At 38.1% G+C, this 19257-nt stretch overlaps 2 protein-coding genes across 11 annotated transcripts in view; one reads left to right on the plus strand and one right to left on the minus strand.

The window, feature by feature from the left end:
- The first annotated feature begins 75 nt into the window (after positions 1-75).
- ino80b (INO80 complex subunit B) lies at positions 76-12513 on the plus strand. 4 transcript variants are annotated; one of them, XR_012382530.1, is made up of 6 exons: positions 82-398; positions 4241-4433; positions 4585-4742; positions 9335-9507; positions 9722-11449; positions 11498-12513. XR_012382530.1 is itself a non-coding variant. In NM_001077258.1 (5 exon segments), coding segments are annotated over 5 exon segments (1032 nt in total). In that variant the 5' UTR covers positions 76-355; the 3' UTR covers positions 10187-10592.
- Positions 9191-19257, minus strand: part of intu (inturned planar cell polarity protein) — a 60076-nt gene continuing 50009 nt past the window's right edge. For 2 of the 7 annotated variants that reach the window (XM_073906000.1, XM_073905999.1), the window contains exons 15-17: positions 16862-16998; positions 14653-14806; positions 12521-12796 (exon numbers count right to left, since the gene is read on the minus strand). In XM_073906000.1, the coding sequence (XP_073762101.1) occupies positions 14695-14806; positions 16862-16998 (249 nt within the window). In that variant the 3' untranslated portion in view covers positions 12521-12796; positions 14653-14694. Of the gene's footprint in view, positions 9556-12520; positions 12797-13920; positions 14807-16861; positions 16999-19257 lie in introns of those variants that run through there. The other 5 variants (XM_073905998.1, NM_001353932.1, XM_068222130.2 and 2 more) reach the window with 5 other exon arrangements.

The following is a 19257-nucleotide window of genomic DNA, read 5'->3' on the forward strand; positions in this document are numbered from 1 at the left end:
TTTTTTTCTCATTTCAGAAAACGGAATGTGCGAGGAAGAGAACTACATTACCCACAAAGCTTTGCGACGCGAAGCACATTTGTAAACAGAATGCTAGCATGCTAGAGGGAGAACATAGATGAGTAATTTCTACGAACGAATTGACTGTATTTCTCTAGAGTCAAAGCTGATATTTCGATTATTTTATAAGGTGATATTATTTAGGAGGTTTAGTTTGTTAGAAGAACGCTTTAACTGAGAGTTAGCACAGGAATTAGCACGTCTACGCTAATGTAATCGAAGCAGTTGTAGGAATTCATCCGTTCACTATGAGTGTTGTGCTGATTTATTAAGTCGGAGATTGATTCACGTGTCCATGGGGAAGAGGAAAGACATGATTCATCCCAGATTTCTCGCAGGTAAATGTGTTTATTTAACTTTCTTTTACGTTTGGGCAAGTAAATAGGCTGTTTTAAACATAATAACTTCTAATGGTGAGCATTCTTCAACAGTTTATTATTAAATACATTGAGAATTACTAACGTTTTTGTATTTGTAAGTTTTCCAAAATGGTATATTTATGTAAAGTAGATATTCATTATATATTTATGTTATGAAATATGTACTGATCCAGGTTTAAAACTTCAAAATTCATTATATATAATTTATTTCATTCATTCATTCATTTTCTTGTCGGCTTAGTCCCTTTATTAATCCGGGGTCGCCACAGCGGAACGAACCGCCAACTTATCCAGCAAATTTTTACACAGCAGATGCCCTTCCCGCAGCAACCCATCTCTGGAAACATCCACACACACACTCATACACTACGGACAATTTAGCTTACCCAATTCATTTGTACCGCATGTCTTTGGACTGTGGGGGAAACCAGAGCACCCGGAGAGCAGGGAGAACATGCAAACTCCACACAGAAACGCCAACAGAGCCAAGGTTCGAACCAGCGACCTTCTTACTGTGAGGCGACAGCACTACCTACTGCGCCACTGCCTCGCCATATAATTTATTTGTTATTTTTAAATGTTTTAGAACAAAACAATGCATTTATACACGTAAGTCATGTATGAACAAATCTGTTGATGAAAACCTTCAGATTATATATACAGACGTGGCAAATACACAAAGTTTGTTGTATGTAGGAGCTGCTGAATAGAGATTTATGGCTCGTTATAGGAGGAAGAACGATCGATCGACCTTGACAAAACGATCTTTAAAATGTATTATAGATGAATCTACAGACACAAATTGATAAAGTGCCATCAAGAAAACACTTAAAAGTCTACTTAAGATGTTTTTCTTTGATTAGAGATGGAGGAAAAGCCCCAAAATCTTAATACTGAGATTTGCCTCGAAGAGTTCCAGTCTTAAAAACATGAATTAAGTTGAGTTTAAAAATTGCCACATGCAAATACACAACACGCATACCACATTTTACATTATTAAGCTTACGTTAAGGCAAGTTATTAGGGGTTTTAAAAACACAATACAGTTGGTTTTAAAGCGATTAGTTGACTTAATGAAAGTTAGTAAACTTGTTGGGTTTAAAGTCGACTTATCGATTTTAAAGCAATGAGTTTACTCACTTTTAATAACTAAATTTAACTTATCGCTTCACTTGATAAAAGTGAGTAAACTTGTTAGTTTTAAAGTTATTAGTTGACTTAGATACTTAGTTGACGAGATACTTATTAAACGGGAGTAAACGCATTGCTTTAAAAGCAATTATTTGACTTTAAAACCATCGAGTTTATTCAGTTTTATCAAGTCAACTAAACGCTTTAAAACCAACAAGTTTACTCACTTTTTTAAGTCAATAATCACTTTAAAAGCAACAAGTTTGCTCACTTTTATTAAGTAAAGTCAACTAATCGCTTTAAAACCGTCAAGTTTAATCACTTTTATTAAGTAAAGTCAACTAATCGCTTTAAAAGAAACAAATTTATTCACTTTTATTAAGTAAAGTCAACTAATCGCTTTAAAACCAATGATTTTATTCACTTTTATTAAGTTAAGTCAACTAATCACTTTAAGAAATGAGTTTACTCACCTTTATTAAGTAAAGTCAACTAATCGCTTTAAAAGCAACAAGTTTACTCACCTTTATTAAGTAAAGTCAACTAATCGCTTTAACCAACAAGTTTACTCACCTTTATTAAGTAAAGTCAACTAATCGCTTTAAAACCAACAAGTTTACTCACTTTTATTAAGTAAAGTCAACTAATCGCTTTAACCAACAAGTTTACTCACTTTTATTAAGTAAAGTCAACTAATCGCTTTAAAAGCAACAAGTTTACTCACTTTTATTAAGTAAAGTCAACTAATCGCTTTAACCAACAAGTTTACTCACTTTTATTAAGTAAAGTCAACTAATCGCTTTAACCAACAAGTTTACTCACTTTTATTAAGTAAAGTCAACTAATCGCTTTAACCAACAAGTTTACTCACCTTTATTAAGTAAATTCAACTAATCGCTTTAAAAGCATCAAGTTTACTCACTTTTATTAAGTAAAGTCAACTAATCGCTTTAAAACCAACAAGTTTACTCACTTTTATTAAGTAAAGTCAACTAATCGCTTTAAAACCAACAAGTTTACTCACTTTTATTAAGTAAAGTCAACTAATCGCTTTAACCAACAAGTTTACTCACTTTTATTAAGTAAAGTCAACTAATCGCTTTAAAAGCAACAAGTTTACTCACTTTTATTAAGTAAAGTCAACTAATCGCTTTAACCAACAAGTTTACTCACTTTTATTAAGTAAAGTCAACTAATCGCTTTAACCAACAAGTTTACTCACTTTTATTAAGTAAAGTCAACTAATCGCTTTAACCAACAAGTTTACTCACTTTTATTAAGTAAAGTCAACTAACTTTCCGCTAAATTCCTTCTTCCATGGCGGGGCGCCACACCAAAATTCATCCCGCCATGGCTACATTACAGCTTCTCATTCAAAACATTAAATTGTTTTCAAAAGCGGGTAATAATTGCACCAAAACATATTAAAGGGTAAGTGAATTATAACAGCGCAAACTTTTCTGTAACTGTAGTAGAGCTGTGCGTCATTTGTTTAACCCTTAAAGGTTACGTGCTGACTGACAGGTGCGTGATGCGTGAGGCCAGCAAACACGACGTATAGCCGTTTTACTTTACTTCAGGACGCATTAATATCGCTCTGTAGGTGTATTAGAGGCATTCATAAATATTCCTAGCAAATCTAATAAATGCTGGAGACATAAACGCACTAAAAATCGCACATCAGCAGGGTTTATTTACGAGCGCACAAGAAGATCTGCGCGTTCTTAAAGCGGCTAATATTTGAGGGGGCGTGCAAGAAGTTTTGTGCACACGCAGAGGAAATCGGCGCACAAGCAAATAGATCCGCATGCTCGTTCGCTGTTACATAAATGTGGTTTCGACTTAATACTGCACTCACAACATTTGTCATTGAAATACGCCACAGGTAGTTGGTAGATCCATGTAGAAAAAGCCTGCCGCCACAGCTGGAAAAAAATTCTAGAGGAAACATTGCAGGATATCTTTATTTGTGTTCAACAGAAGAAAGAAACTCAAAGAGTGCACTGCAAAAATGCTTTTCTTACTTAGATTCTTTGTCTTGTTTCTAGTCCAAATATCTAAAAATTCCTAAATCAAGAAGAATTTTCTAAACAAGCAAAACAAATTGCCTTGTTTTGAGAAATATTATGCCAATATTAAGTGAGTTTTTCCTTAAAACAAGCAAAATAATCTGCCAATGGGGTAAGCAAAACAATCTTACATCAAAAGAAAAAACAAGATTAATTTGCCCCATTGGCAGATTATTTTGCTTGTTTTAAGGAAAAACTCACTTAATATTGGCATATTATTTCTCAAAACAAGGCAATATGTTTTGCTTGTCTAAAAAATGCTTCTTGATATAAGAAATTTTAGATATTTAGACTAGAAACAAGACAAAAAATCTAAGCAAGAAAAGCATTTTTATATGGGTGTATGGGTGTTTCCTAGCACTGGGTTGCAGCTGGAAGGGCATCCTCTGCATAAAACGTATAGCAGAACAGTTGTTTCATTCTGTTGTGGCGACCCCTGATTAACAAGGGACTAAACCGTAGGAAAATAAATTAATAAAACGGCTTTGAAACAAGTAAACAATGAGGGGAAAGTGAATGAGGTGCAAATTGATTTGAGTTTTCAGCTGAAGTGTCCCTTTAATTCTCATCTGGCTCACCCGTCTGTTGTGTCTCCTCCAGCAAGCGGGGATGATTATAACCTCCACAAGAAGAAACACAAAAAGCACAAGAAGCACAAGAAGAAGCACCACCGCGATGAGGGCCACGGTTTCTCCTCTGAGGCTCTGGAGTCGGACTCGGGCCTGTTGATCCTCAAACCTCCTCAACTCAAACTGAAGATCAAACTCGGCGGACAGACGCTCGGCACCAAGAGGTCAGACATCCTGCAGTGACTTACAAGCAACTTACAACTGCCTAGCAACATCTTAGAATTTACATATAGTTATCTATCTATGTATATAGTCATCTATTCAAGCCTTTATTAGTGTTGTTCAAGTGTTTACTTAATGTGTGTGTGTGTGCAGTGTTCCCACTTTCACTGTGCTGCCGGACTCCCTGCGCTCCGTGTCTCCTCTGAATGTGACCGTGGACAGTGATGATGAAGATGATGATGACGATGAAGACTCTGATGATGAAGTGCCGTCAGAGGGAGTCCCTATAGAGCAGTACAGAGCCTGGCTGGGTGAGGGACACGTCTGCATATATAATCCATATCCACAAAACACCGTGATAGGATAAAAGTGGCTCACAGCGGTCTGATTTAGGAGGCAATCTGAGTCAAAATTTCAAGAGTTCTTAATTTATTACTTGTAGTATTTATTACTATAAAGTATTTCATATTGTGTTTTAGAGTTAAAAGTAGCTCCTCAATCTGTCAAATGTTAAAGTCACTTAGGGAAAATCACAAACTATTATCGGTCATCTTCACTTGGGGACGAGAGTGAGAAAGCTGCATTTATCTGCATATATCTATCCATCAATCCATATGTCCAAAATATAGAAAAATTGTCTATAATGTACACCATGTAACTACATTAGAGTCGAGCTTTAAATATAGAAAATTATCAAAACTTTGTAGTTATTTTTGAGCGAGATGCTAACGGTCTAATCCGATTCAATGATCTATGCTAAGCTAAAAGTGCTCCCACCAGACCCGAAGATCAGCTAAATGGATTTTTAAAAATTGTAAAATCAGCTGTTTATCTCTAAGTGAGCTGAAAAAAGAGCTTATTTCCATTAAATAAAAAAAAAAAAAGGTGGAGTGTTCCTATCAGAGGAAATGTTTTGTGAATGCAGGTGGTCTTGACTAGAAGTACAATGGGTTAATATTGATGTTGTTCCTGGAAAGTTGCTTATGTTCGAAAATGTAATCTAATTCCTACCCCTAAACCAAACCATAACTGTAAATTATTCCCAAAATCAGAGGTGAATAATTGTTGACAACAATCATGTAGAAGCACAAAACCCTAAACTTAACAAACTGTAAACGTATCACTTCATTCTGATTGGCTGATTGATGGAGTGTTGTTCCAGGGTCAACATAGAAGTTGTCCTTCTTGGTGAAGTCACACTAACCTCAGTGTATGACTGTGTGTGAGTCGAGCTTTAAATGAGAAAATGATCAAAACTCTGGTCATTTCTGAGTGAGATGCTAACGGTCTAATCCGATTCAATGATCTATGCTAAGCTAAGCTAAAAGTGCTCCCGAAGTTGTACCTGGAACTTTATTTATGTTCCAAAATGTAACCTAATCCCTACCGCTAAACCCAACCCTGACTTTAAATTATTTCCAAAAATAAGAGGGGAATAGCAGTTGGGTACAAATCATGTAGAAGCACATAACCCTAAACTTAACATAAACTGTAAACATATCCCTTCATTCTGATTGGCTGATTGGAGTGTTGTTCCAGGGTCAACATAGAAGTTGTCTTTTTGGTGAAGTCACACTAACCTCAGTGTATGACTGTGTGTGAGTCAAGCTTTAAATGAGAAAATGATCAAAACTCTGGTCATTTTTGAGCGAGATGCTAACGGTCTAATCCGATTTAATGATCTATGCTAAGCTAAGCTAAAAGTGCTCCCACCAGACCCGAAGATCAGCTAAATGGATTTTTAAAAATGGTAAAATCAGCTGTTTATCTCTAAGTGAGCTGAAAAAAGAGCTTATTTCCATAAAAAAAAAAAAAAAAAAGGTGGAGTGTTCCTATCAGAGGAAATGTTTTGTGAATACAGGTGGTCTTGACTAGAAGTACAATGGGTTAATATTGATGTTGTTCCTGGAACGTTGCTTATGTTCGAAAATGTAATCTAATTCCTACCCCTAAACCAAACCATAACTGTAAATTATTCCCAAAATCAAAGGGGAATAATTGTTGACAACAATCATGTAGAAGCACAAAACCCTAAACTTAACAAACTGTAAACATATCCCTTCATTCTGATTGGCTGATTGATGGAGTGTTGTTCCAGGGTCAACATAGAAGTTGTCCTTCTTGGTGAAGTCACACTAACCTCAGTGTATGACTGTGTGTGAGTCGAGCTTTAAAAGAGAAAATGATCAAAACTCTGGTCATTTTTGAGCGAGATGCTAACAGTCTAATCCGATTTAATGATCTATGCTAAGCTAAGCTAAAAGTGCTCCCGAAGTTGTTCCTGGAACTTTATTTATGTTCCAAAATGTAACCTAATCCCTACTGCTAAACCCAACCCTGACTTTAAATTATTTCCAAAAATAAGAGGGGAATAACAGTTGGGTAGCAATCATGTAGAAGCACATAACCCCAAACTTAACATAAACTGTAAATGTATCGCTTCATTCTGATTGGCTGATTGGAGTGTTGTTCGAGGGTCAACATAGAAGTTGTCTTTTTGGTGAAGTCACACTAACCTCAGTGTATGACTGTGTGTGAGTCGAGCTTTAAATGAGAAAATGATCTAATCTCTGGTAATTTTTGAGTGAGATGCTAACGGTCTAATCTGATTCAATGATCTATGCTAAGCTAAGCTAAAAGTGCTCCCACCAGACCCGAAGATCAGCTAAATGGATTTTAAAAAATGGTAAAATCAGCTGTTTATCTCTAAGTGAGCTGAAAAAAGAGCTTATTTCCATAAAAAGGTGGAGTGTATGTATAAGAAGAAATGTTTTGTGAATACAGGTGGTCTGGACTAAAAGTACAACACAATCCTGGGTTAATATCGATGTTGTTTATGTTCAAATATTTAATGTAATTCCTACCCCTAAATCAAACCATAACTGTAAATTATTCCCAAAATCAGAGGAGAATAATTGTTGACAACAATCATGTAGAAGCACAAGACCCTAAACTTAACATAAACTGTAAACGTATCCCTTCATTCTGATTGGCTGATTGGAGTGTTGTTCCCGGATCAACATGGAAGTTGTCCTTCTTGGTGAAGTCACACTAACCAGACTGTGTGTGAGTCAAGCTTTAAATGCGAAAATGATCAAAACTCTGGTCATTTCTGAGTGAGATGCTAACGGTCTAATCCGATTCAATGATTTATGCTAAGCTAAGCTAAAAGTGCTCCCACCAGACCCGAAGTTGGCTGAATGGATTCAAAAATGGTAAAACCCAACAGTTTAACTCTATGTGAGCTGTAAAATGAACCTACTTCCGAAAAAAGCGGAGTGTTCCTATAAGATGAAGCTCTATATCTTAAGCCTCCTTTCCACTGCACACGACAAGCGACAGACCGGAAGTCATTCATTTACAATGGAGAGTAGTGCGGGAGCTGCAAGGAGTTCCGATCATCTCCGTATGGGCAAAATTCGGATCTGAATTGAGCTGCGGATCCATTGAAATATTTGAACTCCTGCGACTATACCGTATGCGATGTATTCCAGTGTTGTCCAAGCAGGTCCGTGTGCGCGAGATGAGAAATAGGACTTCATTTGGTTATTTTTGGAATCATCAGAAGTCTAAAAAACATTTCTATTCATAAATGTAAGTAATAAAGTAATAACAATATAATGTTTTATGTTGTCTCCACATTCCCTCCAATATTTTTAGCCGTCTATCAGTTTCTAGTATTCATTCATTCAATCAATCATGGTGAACGCACGGAGAATAAAGGCTCTTGCTTTTGCACTCCTTTATTTCGGAGACTGCGAGAACAGCTTCTCTCCCATGGTGCACATCAGAACTGAATGTACTTTGCGACTGCCACAAGGGGGCGAAATCCGACAGTCGTGTCCATATGTCGTGTGCAGTGGAAAGGCGGCTTTTGTGGTAAGCTGAAGTGTTTTGTGAATACAGGCGTGTTATGTATTTGTGTTATTTGTGCTCTGTTTCTCTGTTTTTTCCCCCCTCTCTCTCTCTCTCTCTCTCTCTGTTCTCCCATATCTGCTTTCATGTATTCTCAGGTTCCGTCCACTGGTCTATTCAGCTGTCAGTCATTCCTCCCCGGTTACGTCACTCTTACGTCACATCCAATAAGCAAAGACCACCCGTCTTAAAAGGGCGCATCAGACCACTCGCTAGTCCCCTGCATTTTTCTTTCTCTGCTTTTGTCACTTGTTTGTATTTATTGAGTGCGTTTAGAAATAACCCGTCTAACTTTGTATTTTGTTGTTGCCCGTTTCTGTGTGCACGTTATCCGTCCGTTATTCGTACATCATTCTTTACGTTATTCGTACATCAATCTTTACGTTGTTTACGAGGCTTGGACGAAGCGGATAGGTAAGAAGGTCACGTGACATTCATTGCAACACTTAGGACTACTCTGCTGTTTAGTACACTAGGTTAGGGGCGAGCGCCACTCCTTGTACTTTTTGGATAGCTAGATAGAGTTGACAGTCAGGACTCGGAAGATCTCAGCGTGTTAATTAAACTGTTTTTCACATAGTTAGCTAGATGCTTCTGGGAAGTTAGATTTAGTTTGGGTTTTGTTCTTTTCATCTCTTTAGCGCCGCCCGCGTCCCTTCTGCCAGCTCTCTTGTTTTTTCCCGTCTTTATTTGTCTCAGTGTTGTATATATTGTAAATAGTATATTTTTGCCTTACTTACTTTTTCTTTATTTTTGATTAATTAGTTGTTGTTGTTCACTAAATAAAAGCACACATTTTTGGCATTACTTTGGTTGTCTTTTGCACTCATTCACTGTTTATATAAATATATTTGAATTAAATAAATGTCAGACCCCACTATCCCCTTGATTAACATCAGGGGTTTGTAACAAGGCGGTCTGGTCTGTGAGTGTGTCTGTGTGTGTGTGTGTATATAACTGTGTGTGTGTGTGTGTTTGTGATACTCAGATGAGGACAGTAACCTGGAGCCGTCCGGAGATCTGCCCGACATGGACACCGACTCTCTGCTGGGCCCGGTGGACGAGGAGGAGCAGTGGCTGGACGCGCTGGAGAAAGGAGAGCTGGACGATAACGGAGAGCTGAAGAAGGAGATCGACGAGTCTCTGCTCACCGCCAGACAGGTCAGACACACAGAATAAGCATGGAGATATACTAAACATCCAAATGATCTGTGTTGAAAAAGCAAACAAACATAAGGGCCACATCCAAACCCGCATACTTCCCTACTATATAGTATGCAAGCATAGTATGTCTAAATAGTGTTGTGCATATCATGCCTCATTTGATTGCACGGTTTTGAATTGACTGACTTGAGTGTGTTCTCCGTGTGAACAGAAAGCGCTGTTACACAAGCAGCAGATCCAGCCGTTACTGGAGCTCCCCATGGGCTACAAAGAGAAAGAGCTGACGGCTGAGATGATGCAGAAACGAGAGGAACGAGCCCGAAAAAGACGTCTCCAGGCGGCCAAGAAGGCGGAGGAGAACAAGAACCAGACCATCGAGAGGCTGACCAAGACCAGCAAGGCCAAGATCAAGAGCCTGAAGGAGCGTCGGGGCCGACAGACGCAGGTGCCGATGGTGCGCTACAGCAGCAGTGCTCAGGGGTCATGCGTTTCATACCCCTCTGGGATTCCCGTCCCGATGCCTGCAGCACCGCCTGCACCCCCGTCTGCACCTCTGAGCTGCGGCGTAGCGGGATGCGCCAACCTGAAGAAGTACTGTTGCTCCAAGACCGGGACGCCGCTCTGCAGTCTGGAGTGCTACAGGAAAAACCTCGTCCTGCTGCAGGGAGTCGCTTAGAGTGTGTGTGTGTGTGTGTGTGTGTTCACCCATAAATAAAATTAGACATGGTTTACTCTAGAGCCATCGGAAGGAACTTATATACACCAATAGAATGCGTTAAAGGCGAGTAAATCATGGCCTAATGTTAAATTGTGGGTGAACTGACCCTTTAAATATAAATATTTTGTGCAATTATGTTGAACAGGACAGAAAAAACAAAGACGATCAGTGAGAAATCATGGTGGAGATTTGTTTGTGCACATTCACAATTCACCAAACACAAGCAGTGACTTTATGATCAGGTGTAGTTTGTTTACATTAGTCAACGCGCGCTGTTAAAGGGATAGTTCACCCATAAATGGAAATCTAATGTTAATTTACTCACCCTCAGGTCATTTAAAAGAATAAAATGAGCATTTACTCATTATTTACTCTCACTTAAAGTTTTTTGAAACTCATAAAGGTTTCTTTCTTACAGTTGATAGAGCACTATCTACTGGTAAAAACTAGCCTATAGCGCCGTCTGCAAGTAAAAACCAGCCTAGAGCGCTATCTACTAGTAAAAACCAGCCTACAGCGCCATTTACTGGAAAAAACTAGCCTAGAGTGCCGTCTGCTGGTAAAAACTAGCCTAGAGCGCCATCTACTGGTAAAAACCAGCCTAGAGCGCCATCTACTGGTAAAAACTAGCCATCTACTGGTAAAAACTAGCCTAGAGCGCCATCTGCTGGTAAAAACTAGCCTAGAGTGCCGTCTGCTGGTAAAAACTAGCATTGAGCGCCATCTGCTGGTAAAAACCAGCCTAGAGCGCCATCTACTGGTAAAACTATCCTAAAGCGCCATCTGCTGGTAAAAACCAGCCTAGAGCGCCATCTACTGGTAAAAACTAGCCTAGAGCGCCATCTGCTGGTAAAAACCAGCTTAGAGCGCCATCTACTGGTAAAAACTAGCATAGAATGTAATCTACTGGTAAAAACCAGCCTAGAGCGCCATCTACTGGTAAAAACTAGCCTAGAGCGCCATCTGCTGGTAAAAACCAGCCTAGAGCGCCATCTACTGGTAAAAACTAGCATAGAATGTAATCTACTGGTAAAAACCAGCCTAGAGCGCCATCTGCTGGTAAAAACTAGCCTAGAGCGCCATCTACTGGTAAAAACTAGCCTAGAGCGCCGTCTGCTGGTAAAAACTAGCCTAGAGCGCCATCTGCTGGTAAAAACCAGCCTAGAGCGCCATCTGTTCTTAACAAATAGCCTAGAGCGCCATCTGCTGGTAACAACTAATGCAAGAGATTGAGGAATGTTGGAAACCTGTAGAAGTCAATGGTTACAGGTTTCCAACATTCTTCCAAAAATCTTCTTTTGAGTTCCACAGAAAAAAGAAACTCAGATTTGTGACTAAATGATGACAGAATATAAATTTTTGGGTGAACTGTCCCCTTAAGTTGTAGTTCATTTTTTGTTTCGTACATTAAATCTGATTTTTAGCTGAAAATGCGATCAATTGTGATTCATACATGCAAGTCGACAGCTAACAGCATCAAATAAAATCATATACAGGCAAAATAAAGGAAGTAGACATAGTTTCTGATAAAACATTGAGGTTCTGTGAAGCTACCTTATTGATATCTGCTGGAAAATAAACATTATTTGCAAATGTATTAATCCTTAATCCATAACAAACTGATTTAAACACACTCAGGACTGTTTGACAAGATTAATATTGTTAATTATGTTCAGTTTCTTGCACAGATTGATCATTTCTCTTCATAAGATTTCAGTGTATCAGTAAGAGCCACAGGTATTACTTTTGATTTGCCTTTATGGGCTTTTTGTGACTCTCAAAGTACCTGTAACCATTGACTTGCATTACAGAAATAATCAGTTTCATCTAAAAACAATCAACATGATTTATGTTGAACTCAAGAAAAATTGACCAACATTTTGTTCAACCTGCAGATAGAGTAACAGCAGTTTAGTATTTTTAGTTGTACTGTCCCTTTAAGGATACACATATTTTCCACGGTTGAAGAATTGCAATGCATTAAATAATGTCTATATTTTGTATTTAATGTAATTCAAGGCTACAATTAAGAATTAAAAGTGATGCACAAAGAAATGCATGAATCATGAGGATACATTTATATTGAAATATTGCATAAAACAACCTGTAATAAGCAAATAATTCAGCAAAGTAAATGGTTTGATTTGAATATGAGCATAATAATAGTTTTCTGACTTTGACTCTGCTTGTGTTTAATGAATGAAGCTCATTTAAGCCACAAACTTACCCAAAACATCCAGTTTTGCTTTATTATTATGATTTTTTAATAAAAACACTGAAATAAAGAACACGTGTAGTAAATCTGCTTTCATTTATTTGATAAATGATGCACGTTTTACCTTAGGAAACCATAAAGCTCCGTGTCTTAAATACAATAAAATAAAAAACCATTTCAAATCACAAAGATCAGCTTAGAAAAAAATGCAAATATATATAAAACACATCATTCAAATGCATCATTGCTTTCTGCAGCAAGTGTTTGTGAGATTGATGTAGAAGTCCAGCATAGTTTGAGGTATTAAAGTTGTGTTTTCTGTTCTCACTGGGTCATTAGTTTATTGCTACAGACTGTAAAATGTTTAAGGCCACAAAAATAATCACAAAGTTAAAGACTGGATATTAAAAGATTTACTCCTCATTTACTCACAATCAACTTTCTTTATTCTGATGAACACAAAAGAAGATTTTATTTACATTTATTTAAGATAAGATACATTTTTGTCTCATTTCTAGCCCAAAAATAAATAAAAATAACACACCAGGAATCATTTGCCAGACAAATAAAAGTGTTTGTTTTCAGAATTAATTAGTCAAAATAAAGTGTGTTTTTGCTTAAAAGTTTTGCTAGAGCGCCATCTACTGGTAAAAATAGCCTAGAGCGCCGTCTGCTGGTAAGAAAACTAGCCTAGAGCACCGTCTGCTGGTAAAAAAACTAGCCCATAGTGCCATCTACTGATAACAACTAGCCTAGAGCGCCGTCTGCTTGTAAAAAACTAGCCTAGAGTACCGTCTGCTGGTAAAAAAACTAGCCTAGAGTGCCATCTACTGATAAAAACTAGCCTAGAGCGCCGTCTGCTGGTAAGAAAACTAGCCTAGAGCACCGTCTGCTGGTTAAAAACTAGCCCATAGTGCCATCTACTGATAACAACTAGCCTAGAGCGCCGTCTACTTGTAAAAAACTAGCCTAGAGTACCGTCTGCTGGTAAAAAAAACTAGCCTAGAGTGCCATCTACTGATAAAAACTAGCCTAGAACGCCGTCTGCTGGTAAAAAACTAGCCTAGAGCGCCGTCTGCTGGTAAAAACTAGCCTAGATCACCATCTGCTCTTAAAAACTAGCCTAGAGCACCGTCTGCTCTTAAAAACTAGCATAGAGTGCCATCTACTGGTAAAAACTAGCCTAGATCACCATCTGCTCCTAAAAACTAGCCTAGAGTAACGTCTGCTGGTAAAAAAAACTAGCCTAGAGTGCCATCTACTGATAAAAACTAGCCTAGAGCGCCGGCTGCTGGTAAAAACTAGCCTAGATCACCATCTGCTCTTAAAAACTAGCCTAGAGCACCGTCTGCTCTTAAAAACTAGCATAGAGCGCTATCTACTGGTAAAAACTAGCCTAGATCACCATCTGCTCCTAAAAACTAGCCTAGAGCGCCATCTGCTGGTAAACACTAGCATAGAGCGCCATCTACTGGTAAACACTAGCATAGAGCGCCATCTACTGGTAAAAACTAGCATAGAGCGCCATCTACTGGTAAAAACTAGCCTAGAGCGCCATCTGCTGGTAAAAAACTAGCCTTGAGCGCCATCTAATGGTACAAACTAGCCTAGAGCGCCATCTAACGGTAAAAACTAGCCTAGAGCACCATCTGCTCTTATCTGGTCAAATTAATCTCATTCCAAACCAAAAATAAAATCATTTTACTTGTAAAGACAAACACTTAATTTTGACTTCATTTATTATTAAATTATTTAAAATAATTTATAATAAATTATTTATGCATTTATTTATTATAGATTATTTCTGAAAAAAATAATACAATATTTTAATGTAAACAAAATAAACAATATTAACAATTCATTGTAATGTAAACAATAGACATATACAAACAAAATTAACAACTCAATTTAATTGTACAATAGACGCTTCTTGAGTTAAGAATTTTTAGATATGTGAACTAGAAATTAGACAAAAACTCTTGAGAAAAAAAAAAGACTTATTTTTGCAGGTTCCCTCCTATTATTGGATCAAAGTATCTCTATTAAAGTATTTATGTGGAAGTCAATGGCTGTCATTCACTGTCATATCATCAAAATACAAAGAAACAAGAGTGTGAGTAAATGAGAGGTCAATAAACCTTGATTTTTAAGTGAATGCTCCCTTTAAGTGTGAACCAGCAGTGCAGTTTTCTCCCTGTATCCTCCATACCTGTCTGAATGTGTCTCATCTCAGGATCTAAACCTGTTTCTGCTACACGGCCAGACCGAAAGACAGGCGAAAGGCCATTTCCACAGGAACCTCTGCCACAGAGTCATGAAAACACACATAAAACTCCTGAGGAACGGGTTCAAGGAGCATCCGCCTGCAACACACACACACACACACACACACACACACACACAGCTGATCAGAGTTGGAAAATACGCTGATGTTTTCATATTAATGTATGCGATTTAGTCAATTATGATGAGAGTGTGCTTTTGTACATTTTAATGAAAATAGCAGCTAATATTTGATTTTTAAAAATTCGTGCTTGTTTGGAAACAAGTTTTAAAGTGTCCCACTTATTAGTACAGGAGTGACATCTGAAAATCACCTGCAGTTTGCATCTTAAATACAAAAACATTTAAAAAAACAAACAATTTGTCCAAACATTAATTAGTGTTTATATTTTGTTTTAGCAAGCTTTATTTATTTAACATTTTATTTAAAGAAATCTATATTTTTACTCTTTTTTTTCCTTTTCTTTTGTCCCCCGTGTTTCATTTAGGGATTACTGCTATAAAAACACCTCAATTGTTTAAAGGTGCTGTATGTAAGTTTGACACCCAGTGGCTGAACTAGGTATTGCACGCCTGGTTCAAAACACGCAAGCGCAGGTTGCCAGATTGACTATCGAGCCTAAAGGCTGATTTAGCCCAGGTTGACAGCAGTGGGTAATGTTGTGCATTGTCTTTCCACCACTTGAGAGGACAAGCCATGAGTGAGATAGAGGTCTCTTTGCGGTACAAGTCAATGTCTGCATCAGTCTGAACAGTATGCTGTGTTCTGCAGTCCCCATGACTGTTTTTAGTCGTATTCCCTGACTTATATTTCACCACAGTCTGGCAGTGCCTGCATACTGTTTTTTTTATTTGTCTGTCACCTTTTTGTCCTTTTTCGTATCTTTTTAGAAAGAAACCGAAATGCTTCCACACATCCGATTTAAAACCCGCTTTAGGTTCGATCATTTCCAGCTCTTTTTCTTACCCACTACTAGCAGCACACTCTATTTCCGCATTACTGGATCTGTAGTGACAACAGACCGCAAAGAATGACGGCCAGGCCTAGGCTGATGGGAATTGTAGTTCCCACTACCTCCCGTTCGCTTCATTCGCCTGAGCAAACTTTTCTCAGAAATATAGTTTTATTGAGTCATGCGCCTACGCTAATATTGAACAAAATTACTATTGCGGTATGACGGTATTTACAATATTGTTACATCCCTAGTCGTGGCTGAAATATGAACTGCGTCCCGAGTCGTGGCTGGGCGTTGTCAACTTGCGGCGGCGGTGTGTGTACCCTAATAGAAACCTAGGTTTAGAATTCTAAAATGCATGGCGTGGCGCGTAGCAGAGCGGCACTTCTGTTGTGCGACCTGCTTCATACAGAGAGTGAACCAAAGCGCATTGGTGCAGTTATAATGTATCTAATATTTTTATTTTAAAAATCGCGACATCTCTATTTAATATAAAACTAAATCGTCTTAAAACGTAAATTTTAATTAATCGGAAAAAAAAAAAAAAAAAAAAAATCGCCCAGCCCTAATATCAACACATTTAGATCATTTACTGTAATCATTCCTATTTGACTGTGAAGAGTCTTTCAACCAGCACAACAAAACATGTTTATGTAGACAATCACCTGCTGCACCTTTAATCACATCATAAGCCTTACCATTGCGCTGGAGTGCAGCGAGGGCACTATTCTGTGCTTCTGAATGACTGCATTTATGTTTCTGTCTTGTTTCCTCTGGTGCAACAAGCCAAATTGCTCACCACCCTTCAGCCTAATTGGTTTTATTTTGGCTAGAATAAAAGCAGTTTTTAATTTTTTTAAACTATTTTAAGGTCAATATTATTAGCCGCCTTAAACAATATTTTATTTTGATCGTCTACAAAACAAACCATCATTATACAATGACTTGCCTAATTACCCAAACCTGCCTAATTAACCTAATTAAGCCTTTGAATGTCACTTTAGATAGATAAAAGATAGGAATAAATAAGTTATTATAAACGAGTTATTAAAAGTATAATGTTTAGAAGTGTGTTGAAAAAAGTCTTCTTTATGTTCAACAGAAACTGGGGAAAAATATACAGGAGGGCTAATAATTCTGACTTCAACTGTATCAATCTGTGTGTGTGAGATGCTGTACCCGATCACCCAGTAGGTCATGGTCGGCGCTGGTTTCTTCTGATCGGTCCAGTTCTGGGGTTTGCATTGAAACAGGACTCCGTGCTCTTTAACGGGACCTAAACCTGCAGTGCTCTGCCGCTCCGGCCCTCGACGATCCTGACAAACACATCAACAAACCATCAGGCAATATAGCGTTCAATCATAACAAATAAAAATGTAATTATTTATAACTTTGTAGTGAGTTTACAAATAGGTCGACTTATATTTGATGCATTTTAATAATAAGCAAAAATTAAGTAGGAATAATTCATAAAAATAATGAATAACTTGATAAGTGGTTTACATTTGGCTGTCTGAAAAGTAATTATGAAATGTAATTATTTGACTCATTTATTAATTCATTTTCCCTCAACTTAGTCTCTTTATTCTTCAGTGGTCACCACAGTGGAATGAACCATCAACTTATCCAGCATGCGTTTTAAACAGCGGATGCCCTTCCAGCTGCAACCTATTACTGGGAAACACCCAAACACATTCACACACACACTCATACACTACGGCCAATTTAGTTTATTCAGTTCACCTATTCACCTTATTCTTCGCCGACGAGCGGGGGCAGCCATTTGAATCTTCTTGGTTCGAGACTTCCGGTCTCATTCACTTCCATTCATTTTTAGACATTAAAAACTGCTCGTTTTGCTGTTTGATGTTGCAAACTGATATTTCCTCATTATATTATTCTACTTGGTCTGTATAGTCATGCAAACATTTGTTTGTAGAGCAAGTAGTTTGACCGTTTTCTGCCGTTTATGATTCCTAGTCATGTCTCCCATAGGCGACTGAATTGGAAGTTCTAAAACAATCGCGAAAACAGGCGCACTTCCGCATTTTAGAATAAGGTCAATAGCGCATGTGTTTGGACTGTGGGGGAAACCGGAGCACCCGGAGGAAACCCACGCCAACACAGGGAGAACATGCAAACTCCACACAGAAACGCCAACTGGCCCAGCCGGGACTCGAACCAGCGACCTTCAGCTGTGACTTGACAGTGCTAACCACTGAGCCACCATGCCACCCTATCTACTTTTCTTCCATATTTAGTTTCCTATCTTATTGTAGATTCAGCAGTAGGTTAATCTGCCATTCTGGGGTCTTTTATGCAGAGAAATCTCCTCAAGTCTTTCAATAATTATGCATTCAAAAGTTTCCAAGCATGTCTTTATATAAGTCCACATTATTGTTGCAGATAAAATATAACATGGAAAATGATATTTAAATATATTCCAGTGGGCTAGATATTAATTAATAGTCATTTGAACAACTTTACCGAAGCCTCTCTACTTGACGGTTGGTCTCACACATCCGCCATGTTTGTAGTTTATTTACATTTATTCCCTAAGTTTGTAGTTCTTATCGAATTCACATCCAACATGCAATGTATTGTGGGCAATATTAGCGGTTAGAGTATGGACGCTTCTACACTTTTACTTTTACTACACTTTTTACCGAAAATAGTAGACCATTCAGGAACCGTTGGTGTACTCTTTCCAATATGTTATGGTTTGGGACATGCACTACCCGATAAAAGTCATGTCATCGATTCGCAGTTGTAAGAGCAACAAATAACAACTTGACTTCTAGTTGATCATTTGGCAGAAGGTGGATTTCTCTGATGAATCATCTGTTGATCTGCATCCCAGTCATCACACATACTGCAGAAGACCTACTGGAGCCCACATGGACCCAAGATTCTCTTACAAATCAGTCAAGTTTGGTGAAGGAAAAATCATGGTTTGGGTTTACAGTACAAACCACAGGAGAGGGCAAAGTCTCCAGCAGGACAGCGCTCCTTCTCATACTTCAGCCTCCACATCAAAGCTCCTGAAAGCAAAGAAAGTCAAGGTGCTCCAGGATTGGCCAGCCCTGTCACCAGACATGAACATTATTAAGCATGGCTGGGGTAAGATGAAGTAGGAGGCATTGAAGATGAATCCAAGTCTTGATGAACTCTGGGAGTCCTGCTTTCTTTGCCGTTCCAGATGACTTTATTAATCAGTGATTTGAGTCATGTCAGAGATGTGTGGATGCAGTCCTCCAAGCTCATGATGGAGTCAGACACAATATTCATTCTGTTTCCACTGCAGCATGACTTTATATTCTATACTGGACATTATTTCTGTTCAGTGACGAGACTTTTGTCTAAGCAAAGTCAGACTTTACTGTCCTAATTAAATCCATACCTGTCAACATTGGACTGAGAAAATAAGGGATATGCCCACCATAATAAGGCAACCCCCCCCCCCCCCCTTTAAAAAAAATCCTTAAATTACTAAATATGTTCATTTGGAGCTGTTTCATCGTAAATAAACTGTTAAATGGGCAGTAATATGTTTCAATATTTACAAAAGAAAAATA

Source organism: Danio rerio, chromosome 7 (genome assembly GCF_049306965.1).
Source record: "Danio rerio strain Tuebingen ecotype United States chromosome 7, GRCz12tu, whole genome shotgun sequence".
Lineage (NCBI taxonomy): Eukaryota > Metazoa > Chordata > Actinopteri > Cypriniformes > Danionidae > Danio > Danio rerio.